The 14949-nt window shown below is 40.9% G+C and overlaps 2 protein-coding genes across 2 annotated transcripts in view; one reads left to right on the top strand and one right to left on the bottom strand.

Moving 5' to 3' along the window:
• Positions 1-11865, bottom strand: part of SUGCT (succinyl-CoA:glutarate-CoA transferase) — a 555315-nt gene extending 543450 nt beyond the window's left edge. The window contains exons 1-5 of the mRNA XM_008150339.3: positions 11363-11865; positions 4143-4194; positions 3206-3279; positions 1236-1321; positions 671-721 (exon numbers count right to left, since the gene is read on the bottom strand). Of these exons, the coding sequence (XP_008148561.1) occupies positions 671-721; positions 1236-1321; positions 3206-3279; positions 4143-4194; positions 11363-11462 (363 nt within the window). The 5' untranslated portion in view covers positions 11463-11865. The remainder of the gene's footprint in view (positions 1-670; positions 722-1235; positions 1322-3205; positions 3280-4142; positions 4195-11362) is intronic.
• An 89-nt stretch (positions 11866-11954) lies between these two features.
• On the top strand, positions 11955-14565 carry MPLKIP (M-phase specific PLK1 interacting protein). Its single transcript, XM_008150328.3, is given in 2 exon segments — positions 11955-12413; positions 14040-14565. Coding segments are annotated over 2 exon segments (660 nt in total). The 3' UTR covers positions 14241-14565.
• The last annotated feature ends 384 nt before the right edge of the window (positions 14566-14949 follow it).

Genomic DNA, 14949 nt, shown 5'->3' with positions numbered 1-14949 from the left:
TAAGGAAAGAACAATCCCTTAGATAAATAATAATAATAATAATAATAGTAATAGTAATAGTAATAGTAATAGTAATAGTAATAGTAATAGTAATAGTAATAGTAATAGTAAACTACAGAGAACATATGAAGAAGGGCCTGAGAATGAAGGGCCCTTCCACCCTCTCTCAAAATCAATGGAAAAAATACCCTCTGGTGAGGACTAACAACAACAAAAAGTTTTGGCTCTCCAGGAACGTGACCCAGTGCTCAAAATTTCAGCTCTTCCTTTTACTAGCCATGTGGTCTTCAGAGCATCGCTTAAGCCCCATTAGGCTCATTTCACACCTGTGAAAATGAAGACTCTAATTCCTCATGTATTCCGAGGATTTGAGGAGATAATGTAAGGAAAGTGCCCAAGCCTAAGATCTAATACAGAGTAGGCACTCAGTCAATAGCAGCCAGTACTACAATGGAATGCCTTCACAGTGTGAAGAAACATTATACACAATATAAAAGAAATTATAAAGCAAATTATACTTATTATAAAAGTAATGTTAAACTCTTAAATGGCGTGTACAAAAAAATTACAGATTGTCAATTAAACAAAGTTTTAAAACACTTGTACTCTGTTGCTCAAATTCCTAATTACAACCCCGGTGGTAACATGCCTTTCATTGGGCATACTGTACCTCTTTGATGATTTTCACTCCTTTTGGATCCTTGATATTAACAGCTATACTCTAAAATTAAAATATATATATTAAAATGGTATCATAAAATTCTTTGTTAATACTAACAGTTCAACAAGGAAGCAAATCATACCATAGAGTCTCCTCTTAAAGCAAATGTATTTTCCTCCTGAAGAAATATTTAAATCACCTTTACTTATTTTATTTGCAATTTAGATATGTTAGAATGTAGCAAGGATTACAGTAAAAATGTTTCAAATAATAATACCCACTTTTAGGCAGTTATCAATCTCCAAAATAATAACAAATGTAAAGAACCATTTAATAAGTTTAATAAAATTATTTCCATTATAAACCATTATAAATTCTCGTTTTAAGTTAGTAGGGAAGATTAGTAAAAAGATCTATTGTTTCTATTTATAACTGTCGAATGAATAAAATTTCACCTTATTTAAAATATTAATTACATCTACAGAAAAGGGTAAAAACAAACAAACTGGGATATCAAAAGTTTTGTTTTTATAAGAGAATTACACAAAGAAAGCAGAAAAAATTATATTCTTACTTTTTTATTTCGATTTACACTGAGAAAATAAGTACTTTCTGTCCCCACAAAAGGTGGCCCCCAAGTTCGTGTATCATCACCAGCTCCTGAAAATAACAGTATGAGTTATTAATCTATAACTCTGAAACATCATGAGACATTTCAGACCAAAGTCTCACTCATCAGATGCATCCACAGATGGCTGAACAAAGCAGTGCTGTTAAGTGGAATTAGAACTGTCCAAACTCTTTACCTGTCAATGTTAATCACTAAATCTTTCCTATATTTTCACTAAAATCCATCCCTGAAAGTCAAAATCCAGAAGGAAATATCCTACCAGCAGTCTTTACATTTAATAAATGGCAAATTTGAGGGGGGAGAAATTATACTCAGTTTTTGGCAAATAATTCAGTCTTTGTTTCTTGGCATTAAATATGCAAAGAAAATGTTGAGTCTGCAAAAGATGTTTGTTAAATATTATTTAAATCAGAATAATGATAAGTGATAAAATGGCATGATACAATGGCATGTGAGCCTATGCTAAAAACACTATATAAAAATTCTGTAGCAACAACAAATTAGAAGAGGCAAAATAAGTTACTGAACAGCAAATTCAGCTAATTTAAAATACTATGTTAGAATAAAATTTTACTCTAGGTCTTGCCTCAAGGTAAAAGTTTTTAAAACATCAAAAATAGGGTATTTTATTCTGGACATCTATTTCTAGGGATTCTAGAATGTCTTTGTGTTTGATTCAGACAACACTATGGAGTTACAGGAAAAAGTTTTCTTTGCACAGCAAGCAACGGACAGACAACGCACACAGAACTCAGAAACTGGATCAGCAATTAAATGGCACAAAACAGTATCACTTAAAATTTTATAATACAACTTCTGATTAAATATTGATAGACATAACTAATCAACTATGTAATTGCAGTTAAAGTATTTATCACAAGCCTCCCAAAAAGAATTTGGGAATATATGTAAAGCTCAAATTCCAATCTCATTTTAATGATATAATTAATCTAACAGTCCATTAGACTTTACTGAAATTAACCAAGAAAAATAGACACAGCCCTTTGGAATTCAGCAAAAAATAGAGGTAAATGATAGACTCAATTATTTAATTTTTTATAGTTTGAGGGTCCCAATATATTTTTTAAAAATTTTTCAAATGAAGCAATGCCAAGGTTAAAATTAGACAGTTTATTTTCAATGTTTGAATTCATCTCTCAGCTAGAGATAATGTCACAAATCTAAATTGGAGGACTACAAGGCTTTCCTGCCCCACCTTGTCCTGGTATACAACCAGGGTTTTAAGAGAGGCAGAAGAATCAGGGCCAATAATAGCACATGACAGGAAATATATTTAAACATTAAAGGTCACAAATTGGTAAAACCAGCAATTAGGAAGTCATGTTTTATTTGACCCACACATAATTTAAAGTTTTTAACTAGCTGCCATGATTTCAAAATCTGGAGATCTCATATAAAAATTCAGATGCCCTTAATTGATATTTTAGCACATTCATTCATTGAGCAAATATTTATTGGCCCCTGTAATGTCATAGGGGATCTGGCTTAAGCCTTAATCTGTGGAGCCTGGCCAGCGTGGCTCAGTGGTTGAGTGCTGACCCATGAACTAGGAGGTCACAGTTCAATTCCCAGTCAAGACACATGCCCAGGGTTGTGGGCTCAATCCCCAGTGTGGGGTGTGCAGGAGGCAACCGACCAATGATTCTCTCTCTTCATTGATGTTTCTATCTCTCTCTCTCCTCTCCCCTCCTCTCTGAAATCAATAAAAATATTTTTAAAAGAATAAAAAGAGATGATTAGTCTAGGTCCAGAAGAAAATAAGGAATGGAGAAGAGAAAATCATTTCATTTCAATTCTTTCTTCATCCCACATGCAGGTACATGGACATTTTTTAAACTATTAAAAATACTTATTCATTTGTTTTTATGTTTTAAAGGAAGCAATAATTTTACCTGGTCTTTCCACTTTTATAACTTCTGCTCCAAGATCTCCTAAATTCATCGTAGCAAAAGGTCCTGCCAATACTCTACAGTGTTAAACAATGATAAATAAATTACCATCTTGAAGATTTTTATGTTAATTTTCTTAATAGTCCATCAACACAGACAAGCTTATATAATGATAGTAAGAATTAAAATCGATAAAACTGTTCAAAATTTAATTTGGCCATATGTATCAAGAGTTTTAAAAGTATATTCCCTTGGATGTAGTAATTCTACTTCCAGAATTCTATCCTAAGGAAGAAATTAAAAGATTACTGAGACAAAGATTTATGTAATAGGAAACCTAACTTATAATAGTGAAATACTGGGGGATGATTAAATTTATGACAACTATATAATAAAATATTGTATATTTTTATTGAATTTTGAATGACATAGGAAAACATTAAAAATATGACATATTGCCCTAGCCATTTTGGCTCAGTGGATAGAGTGTCGGCCTGCAGACTGAAAGTCCCAGGTTTGATTCCGGCCAAGGGCACATGCCCAGGTGTGGGCTCGATCCCCAGTAGGGGGCGTGCAGGAGGCAGCTGATAATGATTCTCTCTCATCATTGATGTTTCTATCTCTCTATCCCTCTCTTCCTCTCTGAAATCAATAAAGAAATATATTTTTAAATGACATATTTAAAATATGGGTAAAACTATCATTTCAATATGACTCAAATTTTTGTTTTAAAAAATATATTTAAGTATGCAGATTGGAAAGAAATGCATAAGTATCACATTAATTGTCATTTAGAATGATAAAATTACAGGAATTTTTTTCTTTTCAAAATTTTTATACTAAGCATATAAGCACCCTCTTTTAATATAAAAAAAATGAATGAATGTTTTTTTGAGAGGGTAAAACTTAACCACCAAAAAACAGGTAGGCCAATACAAACCTTGTTAGATCCAGAACTTTTATACCCTCCAATGGCTTCACATTGTCAGTATCTGCCAAAACACAGAAAACACTTTAAGAGTATTGATTACTAATTTTCAGGAGAAAGAATCAAGAATTCTTCATACTGTGGATTAAGCAATCTCTATTACTACCAAAAAAAAATGTTTTTCTTTTACACTATTTCTGCTTTATATGTAACACAGAAATCTTGACCTAATCCAATTAAGTCAATTTGTAAAAATTAAAACCTCCAATCCAAGATTATTCCCAATTAAGTCACCAGCTACACTTGCAATAGTTTGACTATTGAAAAATAAAAAGTAAGAAGGGGAGAGATGTATAAGCTAAGCACAGAGGAATTTTAGGGCACTGAAAATACTCTATATGATGCTATAATGTTAGATACATCACTATACATTTTTCCAAACCCGAAGAATGTACATCACTAAGAGTGAACCCTAACATAAAGTATGGACTTTGGGTGATTATGATGTGTCAATGTAGGTTCATCAATCGTAACAATGGTACCATCTGGGGGAGGCTGTGCATGTGTGGGGATAGGGAATATATGGGAAATCTCTGTAACTTCCTCTCAATTTTGCTGTGAACCTGAAACTGCTCTAAAAATATATAGCCTTTAAAAAACAAATAAAAAGTAAACTAAACAGCCCTAGCTGGTTTGGCTCAGTGGACAGAGCGTCGGCCTGCGGACTGAAGGGTCCTGGGTTGGATTCCGGTCAAGGGCACATGCCCAGATTGCAGGCTCGGTCCAGTGGGGGAAGGAGCTGATCAATGATTCTCTCTCATCATTGATGTTTCTATCTCTCTCTCTCTCTCTCTCCCTCTCCCTTCCTCTCTGAAATCAATAAAAATATATTTTAAAAAAATAAAATAAAAAGTAAACTAAACAAGAAAAAAGTAAGTACTAACAAAAAAAATAACAATAAAGACTTCTGCATATTTGTTCTACATTTAAGACAGGAAGAAAAAATAAATTTTTAAAGTCTATTAAATAATTTATAATCATCGGTGTATTTCCTTTTTCTTTTCATCCATTAGCTTTAAAAAGAAGAAGACAGCCCTGGCCAGTGTGGCTCAGTTGGTTGATGCGTCGTCCCATGCACTGAAAGATGGCAGGTTTGATTCCCAGTCAGAGCACACACCTGGTTTGCAGGTTCAATCCCCCCAGCTGGCCCCAGTAGGGCATGTGTGGGAGCAACCAATTGATGTTTCTCTCTTACATTAATCTCTCTCTCTCTCTCTCTTCTCTCTCTCTCTCTCTCTCTTCCTCTTTCTCTTAAAAAAATAAATTAAAAAATATATCCTCAATGAGGTTTAAAAAAGGAGATAGGTTAACAATTATCTCAGTAATTCACTGCATATCTAACATCAACATTAAGTCACAAAATCAAATTACAGTCAAATGGCTTACAAAGTTCAGATCATGATTACTGAGATCAGGCTGAACTTATGAAGAAAAATGATGAAACTAATTGGTTCAATACATTTTTTTAATCCTCACCTGAGGATATGTTTTTATTGACGAGAGAGAGAGAGAGAGAGAGAGAGAGAGAGAGAGAGAGAGAGAGGGAGGGAGAGAGAGAGAGAGAGAGAGAGAGAGAGAGAGAGAGAGAGAGATCAAACCACCAATCTAGGTATATGCCCTGACCAGGAATCAAACCCACAACCAGACAATGTTCCAATTAACTGAGCCACTTAGCCAGGGATGTTCGATACCTTTTTTAATGGACTTTATTAGTTCCTGTGGCACTAGGTGGGCTGGGAGAGAGACCTGTAGGAGTGGGTACATCACAGCTACTGCCATATACAGAAAACTGAATTTCCAGAGCTTTTTGGAGCCAGGCGTGATTTTCACTTTCTCTTAAGATGGAGCATATTTTTCACAAGCATTATTTGGATTCTTTGAATCATTCATCTTCAAGGGAGAAATGAAAAGGAAAACTATACAAAGACAACATCAGAAAGATGCTCCAGCCCTGACCGGTTTGGCTCAGTGGGTAGAGCATCGGCCTGCGGACTCAAGGGTCCCAGGTTCGATTCCGGTCAAGGGCATGTACCTTGGTTGCGGGCACATCCCCAGTAGGGGGTGTGCAGGAGGCAGCTGATCGATGTTTCTCTCTCATCGATGTTTCTAACTTTCTATCCCTCTCCCTTCCTCTCTGTAAAAAATCAATAAAATATATTTAAAAAAAAAAAAAAAGAAAGATGCTCCAGTTTTCTGGGCGACCACTCCAAGATTCTAATGAGAATTCTGAGCTCATAGGAAAAGAGAACACTTATCTCTGTGAGTGACTTAGAGTGCTGATTACTTCGTGGACATTCAAAGAATGGCTTTTGAACTAAAGCAAACAGCAGAACCAGACATTCCAAAAGAGGTCTGAAGAAAGGGGAAACTGTCAACATACCATAGAGGTAATCCTATGCGATGATAATACTGAAATGTTTGCCCAAGAATTTACCCCATGTATCTATCTCTCCTCTAGAGTCTAATTTATGTTCCTTCCTTCCCATTACATACTTTTTCCCAACATCATTTGCTAAAATCCTACCCATGCTTCAAGTCTCCATTAAATTGCCAGTTCTCACTGAATTTCTTTCTTATTTTCTAACTGGGTATTATTTCTGTGACCTTAACCCACAGACGTTGTTGTTGTTCTTAAGACATTCACTTCATTCAGCTTTGGGTTATTATTTATACAATATTTATCTCCTATCCATTTTGTACTTTTGCACTGATGATCACTATGCTTTATACATACTAACTATTCTATAAATAGTTCTTTAATTGAATGCAATTAACCCAAGGCAAAACAATTTCTATTTTATTTTTTCTATCATCATTTATCCCCCATACCTCTTCCCCTCCACAATCACCACACTGTTGTCCACGTCCATGAGTACTTTCTTTTCTTTTTTGCTCAATCCCCCTTCCCTTCCCACAACCACCCCCACCACCCCTTTACTCCCACCCCCACTCCAGAACTGTCTGCCTGCTCTCTATCTATGAGATTGTCTCTACTAGTATTTTGCTTGTTAGTTCAGTATGTCCATTAATTCCACATGAGTGAAATCATATGGTACTTGCCTTTCTCTGACTGGCTTATTTCACTTAGCATAATGTTCTCCAGGTCCATCCACGCTGTCCCAAAAGTAGAAATTTTCTTCCTTTTTATAGCAGAGTAGTATACCATTGTGTAAATGTACCAAAGCTTTTTTATCTACTGATGGACACCTGGGCTGCTTCCAAATTTTGGCTATTGTTATGCATATATTCTTTTGAATTAGTATTTCGGGTTTCTTCAGATAAATTCCCAGAAGTGGAATTGCTGGGTCATAAGGCAGTTCCATTTTTAATTTTTTGAGGTAACTCCATACTGCTTTCCACAGTAGCTGCACCAGTCTGTATTCTCACCAACAGTGAACAAGGGTTGCCTTTTCCACATCCTGGCCAACACTTTTTTGTTGACTTATTGATGACTAGAGACCTGGTGCATGAAATTTGTGCATGGGGGTCCCCTCAGCCCAGCCTGCACCCTCTCCAATCCAGGACCCCTTGGGGGATGTCCGAATGCTGGTTTAGGATCGGGCCTAAACTGGCAGTCGGACATCCCTCTCACAATCCTAGACCGCTGGCTCCTAATCACTCACCTGCCTGCCGGCCTGGTCACCCCCAACTGCCCACCTCACCCAGCCTGGTTGCCCCTAACTGCCAGCCTGGTCGCCCCCAACTTCCACCCCCCTGCCGGCCTGATTGCCCCTCACGGCCCCCCTGCCAGATTGGTTGCCCCACGCAGCCTGCTGTTCAGTTGTTTGGTCGTCCCTCACTAACGCCCCTGCCAGCCTGGTCGTCCCACACAGCCTGCTTGTTCAGTCGTTTGGTCATCCCTCACTAATCCCCCTGCCAGCCTGGTTGTAGGCAGCCATCTTGTTAGAGCGTGATGGTCAATTTGCATATTATGTCTTTATTATATAGGAGGATAATCATTCTGACAGATGTGAGATGATATCTCATTGTGGTTTTAATTTGCATCTCTCTGATGATTAGTGACATTGAGCATCCTTTCATATGTCTATTGGCTATCTACATGTCCTCTTTGGAGAAGTGTCTATTCAGGTCCTTTATACATTTTAAAATTAGATTGTTTGGGGGGTTTTTTGGTGTTCAGTTTTGTAAGTTCTTTATAAAGTTTGGATATTAACCTTTAATCAGACGTATTGACAAATATGTTCTCCCATTCAGTGGGTTGTCTTTTCATTTTGTTGATGGTTTCCTTTGCTGTGGAAAAACTTTTTAGTTTAATGTAGTCCCATTTGTTTATTTTCCCTTTTGTTTCTCTTGTCCTAGGACAGTGGTCGGCAAACCGCGGCTCACGAGACACATGCGGCTCTTTGGCCCCTTGAGTGTGGCTCTTCCACAAAAGACCATGGCCTGGGCGAGTCTATTGTGAAGAAGTGGCATTAGAAGAAGTTTAAATTTAAAAAATTTGGCTCTGAAAAGAAATTTCAATCGTTGTACTGTTGATATTTGGCTCTGTTGACTAATGAGTTTGCGGACCACTGCCCTAGGAGATATATCAGAAAAAAATATTGCTACAAGAATTATCCAAGATTTTACTGCCTATGTTTTCTCCTAGGAATTTTATGGTTTTGAGTCTAACATTCAAGTCTTTAGTCCATTTTGAGTTTATTCTTGTGTTTGGTGTAAGAAGGTGGTCTAGTTTTGTTGTTTTGCATTTATCTGTCCAATTTTCCCAACACCATTTACTGAATAGACTATCTTTACCCCATTGTATGTTTTTCCCTCCTTGGTCAAATATTAATTGACCATAAAGGCACGGGTTTATTTCTGGGCTCTCTATTCTGTTTCACTGATCTATATGTCTGTTTTTATGCCAGTACCATGCTGTTTTGATTACTATGGCTTTGTAGTACAGTTACATATCTGGTAGCGTGATTCCTCCAACTTTGGTCTTCTTTCTCAAGATCACTGTTACTATTTGGAGTGTTTTGTAGTTCCTTATAAATTTTTGTTCTAGTTCTGTGAAATACACCATTGGCATTTTGATAGGAATTGCACTGAATCTGTAGATTGTTTTGGGTAGTAAGGACATTTTAATGATGTTAATTCTATCTATAAACATGGTATATGCTTTCACTTATTTGTATCTTCTTCAATTTCTTTTTTCAGTGTCATAATTTTCCAAGTACCAGTCCTTTCTATCCTTGGTTAAGTGTATCCCTAGGTATTTTATTCTTTTTGAAGCAATTGTGAATAGAATTGTTTCATTAGTTTCCCTTTCTGACAATTCATTATTGGTGTATAAAAATGCAACTGATTTCTAGATATTTATTTTGTATCCTGCTACTTTACTGAATTTGTTTATAAGTCCTAGTAGTTTTTTTTTAATGGAATCTTTAGGGTTTTCTATATACAGTATCATGTCATCTGCAAATAATAAGTTTTACTTCTTCCTTTCCAATTTGGATGCCTTTTATTTTTTCTTCTTGCCTAATTGTTGTGGCTAGGACTTCCAGTACTATGCTCAAATAAACTCACAAAAGTTCTTTAAAAGTCTTACGTTAACACATCACACTCTAGGCTACGCATGTTGCAAAACAGAGTGAGGAGTGGCAGCTGCAAGGACGTGTACAGGCTGAAAAGCACAGGCTATCCACGAGGCAAAGAATGAATGAGTTTAAGTTCTTTTGTGGTAGGTGGTTAGACACACATGAGCAGAGCAAGGACAATGGGGCAGGTACAGAAGGTCCCAGCGGGGGGGACAGCCCGGAGTACCTAGCAAAGGACAATTCTAGGGTGGCACCTCGTTCCCAGGGTGACCTTTCCCCCTAGCATATCATGTGGTTTAGGCTCCCTGACCTCTCTTCCTTTGAGATAACATCTAGGCCTCAGTTGTATTTCAGCTCCACGCTCAGAAAAGCAGCAAAATCAGACCAGCAGTGCCACACGGACCTCAGGACCAACTACACTGAATTAATGACCCCCTGCCCTGGCACCCAGCAATCAATCAGTGGAGGCCCTGACCCGGAAAGGACACACCTGGAAAGCTGTTGAATAGTCTATTGAGATCTTCCCCTGGGACCTGCCCTAAAAGCTCCACCCTTAAAACCCTTAGGACAGGGGACCCACTGCCTCCCTTCCCTGGAGCAGTTCATTGCCTCTACCTCCTCCCTCCACCTCACCATCCCCCAGCTGCCAGGCTCATTACCTTTACCTTCCTTACTTCTAAGCTCCAAGGGCTCTTTCTTTGCCTCTATAACTGAAGCGAATTTCTTCTATGAATTACTTCTTCCATCTCTGTGATTTTATAAATAAATGTTCTCTTATAGTTTGCATCTTGAGTCTTGCCTCTGAATTCTTTCTTAGCCAGAACTCAAGGACCCAGGTTGCTGAACCCAGGTCCAGTGGACCCCAGGAGTCTAACACCTGGTGACATCCCCATCACCAACACTTTCAGATTGTTTCCTACAAGCTGATTTCAAGGTTCTGTGACTATAACCCCAAATTCTGAAGGAGTAAAGAAAGTTCTACAAAACTGTAGTAAACTTAAATTTAGAATCCTAAACAAATTCAGGGACAGCTGTCTGATACAAAGGCGTATTTTATTATACATTACGTGTCGTTCTTGACTTATCACATTTTTCCTTATAACTAAAAGTCTGTGAAACAAGATTTTAAGAGCTTTGGCCAAATTTTGTTCTTTGAAAATCAGTCTTCCCGCTTCCTAGCCACCTCCCTAGCCTGCTAATCCAAAAGAGGGAGTAAAGTCCAGCATTTGTTTGCAGACTCTCCAAGTCAAAGATGCACTCTGCACCCCCTTCTGAAATACGGGTGCACATTTTTAAAGTTATTTAAAGGAGGGGGAGGAGAGAGTAGGGGTAACCCAGAGGCGAGACTTCCGCCCACTAGGACTGAGCTGGGGGGCGGACCCGCCGCAGCCAGCTCCCAGCCCTGGGCCCGCACGCCGGGCAGCGAGATTCTGGGGCGGCCGTGGACGGGGGGGACGACGCCAGCCCCGAGGCCCCGAGCCTGGGCGCGGGGAGGCGGAAAGACCGAAGGGCGGGCTGCGGGGTGAGCAGGAGTTTCAGGAAAGCTGGGGCACTTCACTCCGGGCGCCGCCGAAGGTTGGAGGCTGGGGCGGGGTTCGCTTCGCCGCCCAGGCCGAGCCTTGGAGGTACCTGACTGCGGGGGGCCGGTCCACAGCTGCCTCCTGCCGCCCGGGCCGCAGACACAGTCGGTTCTCCGCAGAGCGGCGACCCTCGCCAGCGCAGCCAGCATCTCGAGCCTCTAAGACACCCGCGGTCCCAGCGGGAGACGAACCCGGCGCTGGGGACGCCCGCAGCCGCTGGGCCCGCCTCGCAGGGGCCGGGGCGCTGGGCGGAGCTCTCCTGCCCGCGTCACTGGCCGGGCAGGTGTCTAACCAGCCGCCCCGACCGGACTCCGCCAGACTGTAAAGGCGGTTCCCGAGCCGGCTGTTCGGCCTTTCTTTTATCCTCTTCTTCCTCCTTCCTTCATTTAATTCGCTCATTCTTTATCCAATTAAAGAACCCGCCCGGCGTGGCTCAGTGGTTGAGCGTCCACCTCTGAACCAGGAGGGTTGTGGGCTCGATCCCTAGTGTGGGACTTGCAGGAGGCAGCCCATCAATGATTCTCTCTCACCATGGATGTTTCTCTCTCTCTCCCTCTCCCTTCCTCTCTGAAATCAATAAAAATAAGTAATGACCCAGTTGTTCCCGCGCCCCTAGCGGAACCTTTGGGAAGCCGGAACCAATGTGATGTGCCGCTCTGGCAGCCGGAGGACTGCTTTGATATAGGACCACCAGTTCTCCCCGGTGGCTCAGTCGAGAGAGTTCCGGGGACGCGGCAGTAAGGTCTTCCCCTCCAGACATGCATCGACAGAACTTCCGACCCCCGACTCCTCCTTACCCCGGCCCGGGTGTAGGAGGTTGGAGCAGCGGGAGCAGCTACCGGGGTACCCCGGGCGGAGGCGGACCGCGGCCTCCGTCCCCTAGGGACGGGTACGGGAGCCCGCACCACACGCCGTCGTACGGGCCCCGGTGTAGGCCCTATGGGAGCAGCCACTCTCCGCGACACGGCGGCGGCGGCGGCTTCCCCGGGGGCCGGTTCGGGTCTCCGTCCCCTGGCGGCTACCCTGGCTCCTACTCCAGGTCCCCCGCGGGGTCCCAGCAGCAATTCGGCTACTCCCCAGGGCAGCAGGCCCACCCCCAGGTAATAAATAGCCAGCGTTTGCGGAGTTCTTACTGTATGGCAGGCATGGTACCCATAATCCCTTTACGTGGATTATTTTTTGATCCTCTATGAGGTGAGACTATTGTTTGTTAGCCCCTCTTTGCAGACGGATGAACTGAGGCTCAGAGAAGTTAAGTAACTGTCTTTAGGTTGCCCGAAAAAGTGGCAAAGCCTTACTTTCTAGAACCCTCCTGCTTGTAGCCGCTACGCTGCCACTAAGGGCAGCTTTTCCCAGTTCTCTCTCCTTTGTCAGAGGTCTTGTCAATTCGTTTCAGTGAATTTACCTTGAGCCCCGGTCTCCGAGCTTAGAGCTCTAATTCCCGGCATAGAGCTCTTGTAGGTTAGAGGGTTACAGGCTGCTGCACTTTCCCCCCCTTTTCTTCCCCGGCTTTGTGTTCCAACTACACTGGCTTCTGCTCCAAGTTTTCTCCAGGGAAAGTCGGTGCTAGTGGAAGTTTCCTGTTCCTCTCAGTGAGAGTGAGTACAGGAGAGAGAGCACTTCTGGTGTGTGCGGGATTTGTGGCTTACGGCTTGCATGTGTTCGATGCATTTCCATCTTTCCTTAGGCTAAGTCAATCCCATCCTTTTAAATCTAGAGCTAATGAGATGGGAAGATTCTAGAAATTTTTAAGCTGTAAGGTTTAAAAGTTTTAAATTTTTTTTCCCCAGAAAATAGGGGAATTTTGAGGAAAAAAAAATTGAAATATAGTTATTTCTTATTTCATCACCAATTGGTAAAATCTGCAAAGTTAGAAAACCCAAAGTATTTTGAGGTGACAGTGAGCATGGAATCCTATATACTGGTAATAAAGAGGTAATATGCAACTTGACCCTCACACCCTCACAAGATGGCTGCCTATGACCAGGTCGGGAGGGATGACCAAAGGACTGAACAGCAGGCTGCGTGGGGCTACCAGGCCGGCAGGGGGCAGCAGTTAGGGGTGACCAGGCCAGCGGGGGAAATACAGTTGGGGGTTACCAGGCTGGCGGGGCAGGGGGGGGCAGTTGGGGGTGATTAGGCTGGCAGGGGAGGCAGTAAGGGATGGGGGGGCAGTTACGAGTGACCAGGCCAGCAGGGAGGGGGCAGTTGGGGCAATCAGGCAGGCATGCAGAGGCAGTGAGGGGTGATCAGGCCAGCAGAGGGGGAGCAGTTAGGGGCAACCAAGCAGGCAGGCAGGTGAGCAATTAGGAGCCAGCAGTCCAGGATTGTGAGAGGGGTGTCCGACTGCTGGTTTAGACCTGATCCAGGGTATTGGGCCTAAACCAGCAGTTGGACATCCCCCAAGAGGTCCCGGATTGGAGAGGGTGCAGGCTGGGCTGAGGGGACCCCCCCCCCATGCACAAATTTTGTGCACCGCACCTCTAGTTAATAATAAAAGAGCATACCAAATTGGTTTAAATACATTTTAAAAACAAAACCACTAGATTAAATAAAGATGGAGTTTGCAATTGAACATACAGTATTTGGCTTCAAGGCACAACAACTTTTAACTAGCAGTGTGACCCTTACGACCTTTTAAAAAGTACCAGTTATCTTAAAAAAAAAAAAATAGTACCAGTTATCTCTAGGAAATGTTTTTTTAACTGATGATTTTTTTTCTAAAGGGTTCTCCAAGGACATCTACACCTTTTGGATCAGGGCGTGGTAGAGAAAAAAGAATGTCTAATGAGTTGGAAAGTTATTTCAAACCTTCAATGCTTGAAGACCCTTGGGCTGGCCTAGAACCAGTATCTGTAGTGGATATAAGCCAACAATACAGCAATACTCAAACATTCACAGGCAAAAAAGGAAGATACTTTTGTTAACATTTCTGAAATTCAACTGGAATCTTCATGTGGCAGGAACATCTTGGACAAAACTCACTTGTGTACTTAAATTGAACCCTGACATGGTGACTTTGACTGAATAATTAGTTAATTGAGTCTTCTTGGTATTTTTCATCATGTCAAATATTGTTGGTATTAGAAAAGAAATATGGTAGGATAATTTGCAATATTTAGCTCTCTGAAAGTGCCTACCACATTTTAGAAGATTTGCAGTTTCCAACTATTTAACATTCTTGGTTATATAATGGACATTTGTCTTTTAATGTTTTTCCAGTGTTTTAAAATAAAACATTTTGTCTTCCTAGCTATATTGTGGTTTTGTCATATGCTAAAGGAATAGAAGTATTAAAATAATGCTTTGTAATCAGAATTCGTAAGCAAATATTTTGCCTACTACTTTTTGAAAATAAAATAAATAAACCATCCTTTGAGCTATAGGCAGTTCTGTATTTGTTCACATAGGGAAAGGGGTCAAGGAAGAGAATAAAGGAGAGTTCTGTTCCTGTCTGTTATACCCATTGTTTTATGTGCATATTTTCTGTAATGCTTTTGTTAAAATGCATTGGAACTTGACTGGAAGTCACAGAAACTCAAGCTTAAGTAAAAAAGAGTTTTATACCCTTATTTAACTGGAAAAGGCAAGAACATTCCTATTTCTTGCATAGCTAGGTCAAAGTATTTTGTGTCT

This window comes from Eptesicus fuscus, chromosome 14 (genome assembly GCF_027574615.1).
Source record: "Eptesicus fuscus isolate TK198812 chromosome 14, DD_ASM_mEF_20220401, whole genome shotgun sequence".
Lineage (NCBI taxonomy): Eukaryota > Metazoa > Chordata > Mammalia > Chiroptera > Vespertilionidae > Eptesicus > Eptesicus fuscus.
The sequence above is the reverse complement of the archived record's forward strand: the minus strand, read 5'-3'. Positions and strand labels throughout refer to the sequence as shown.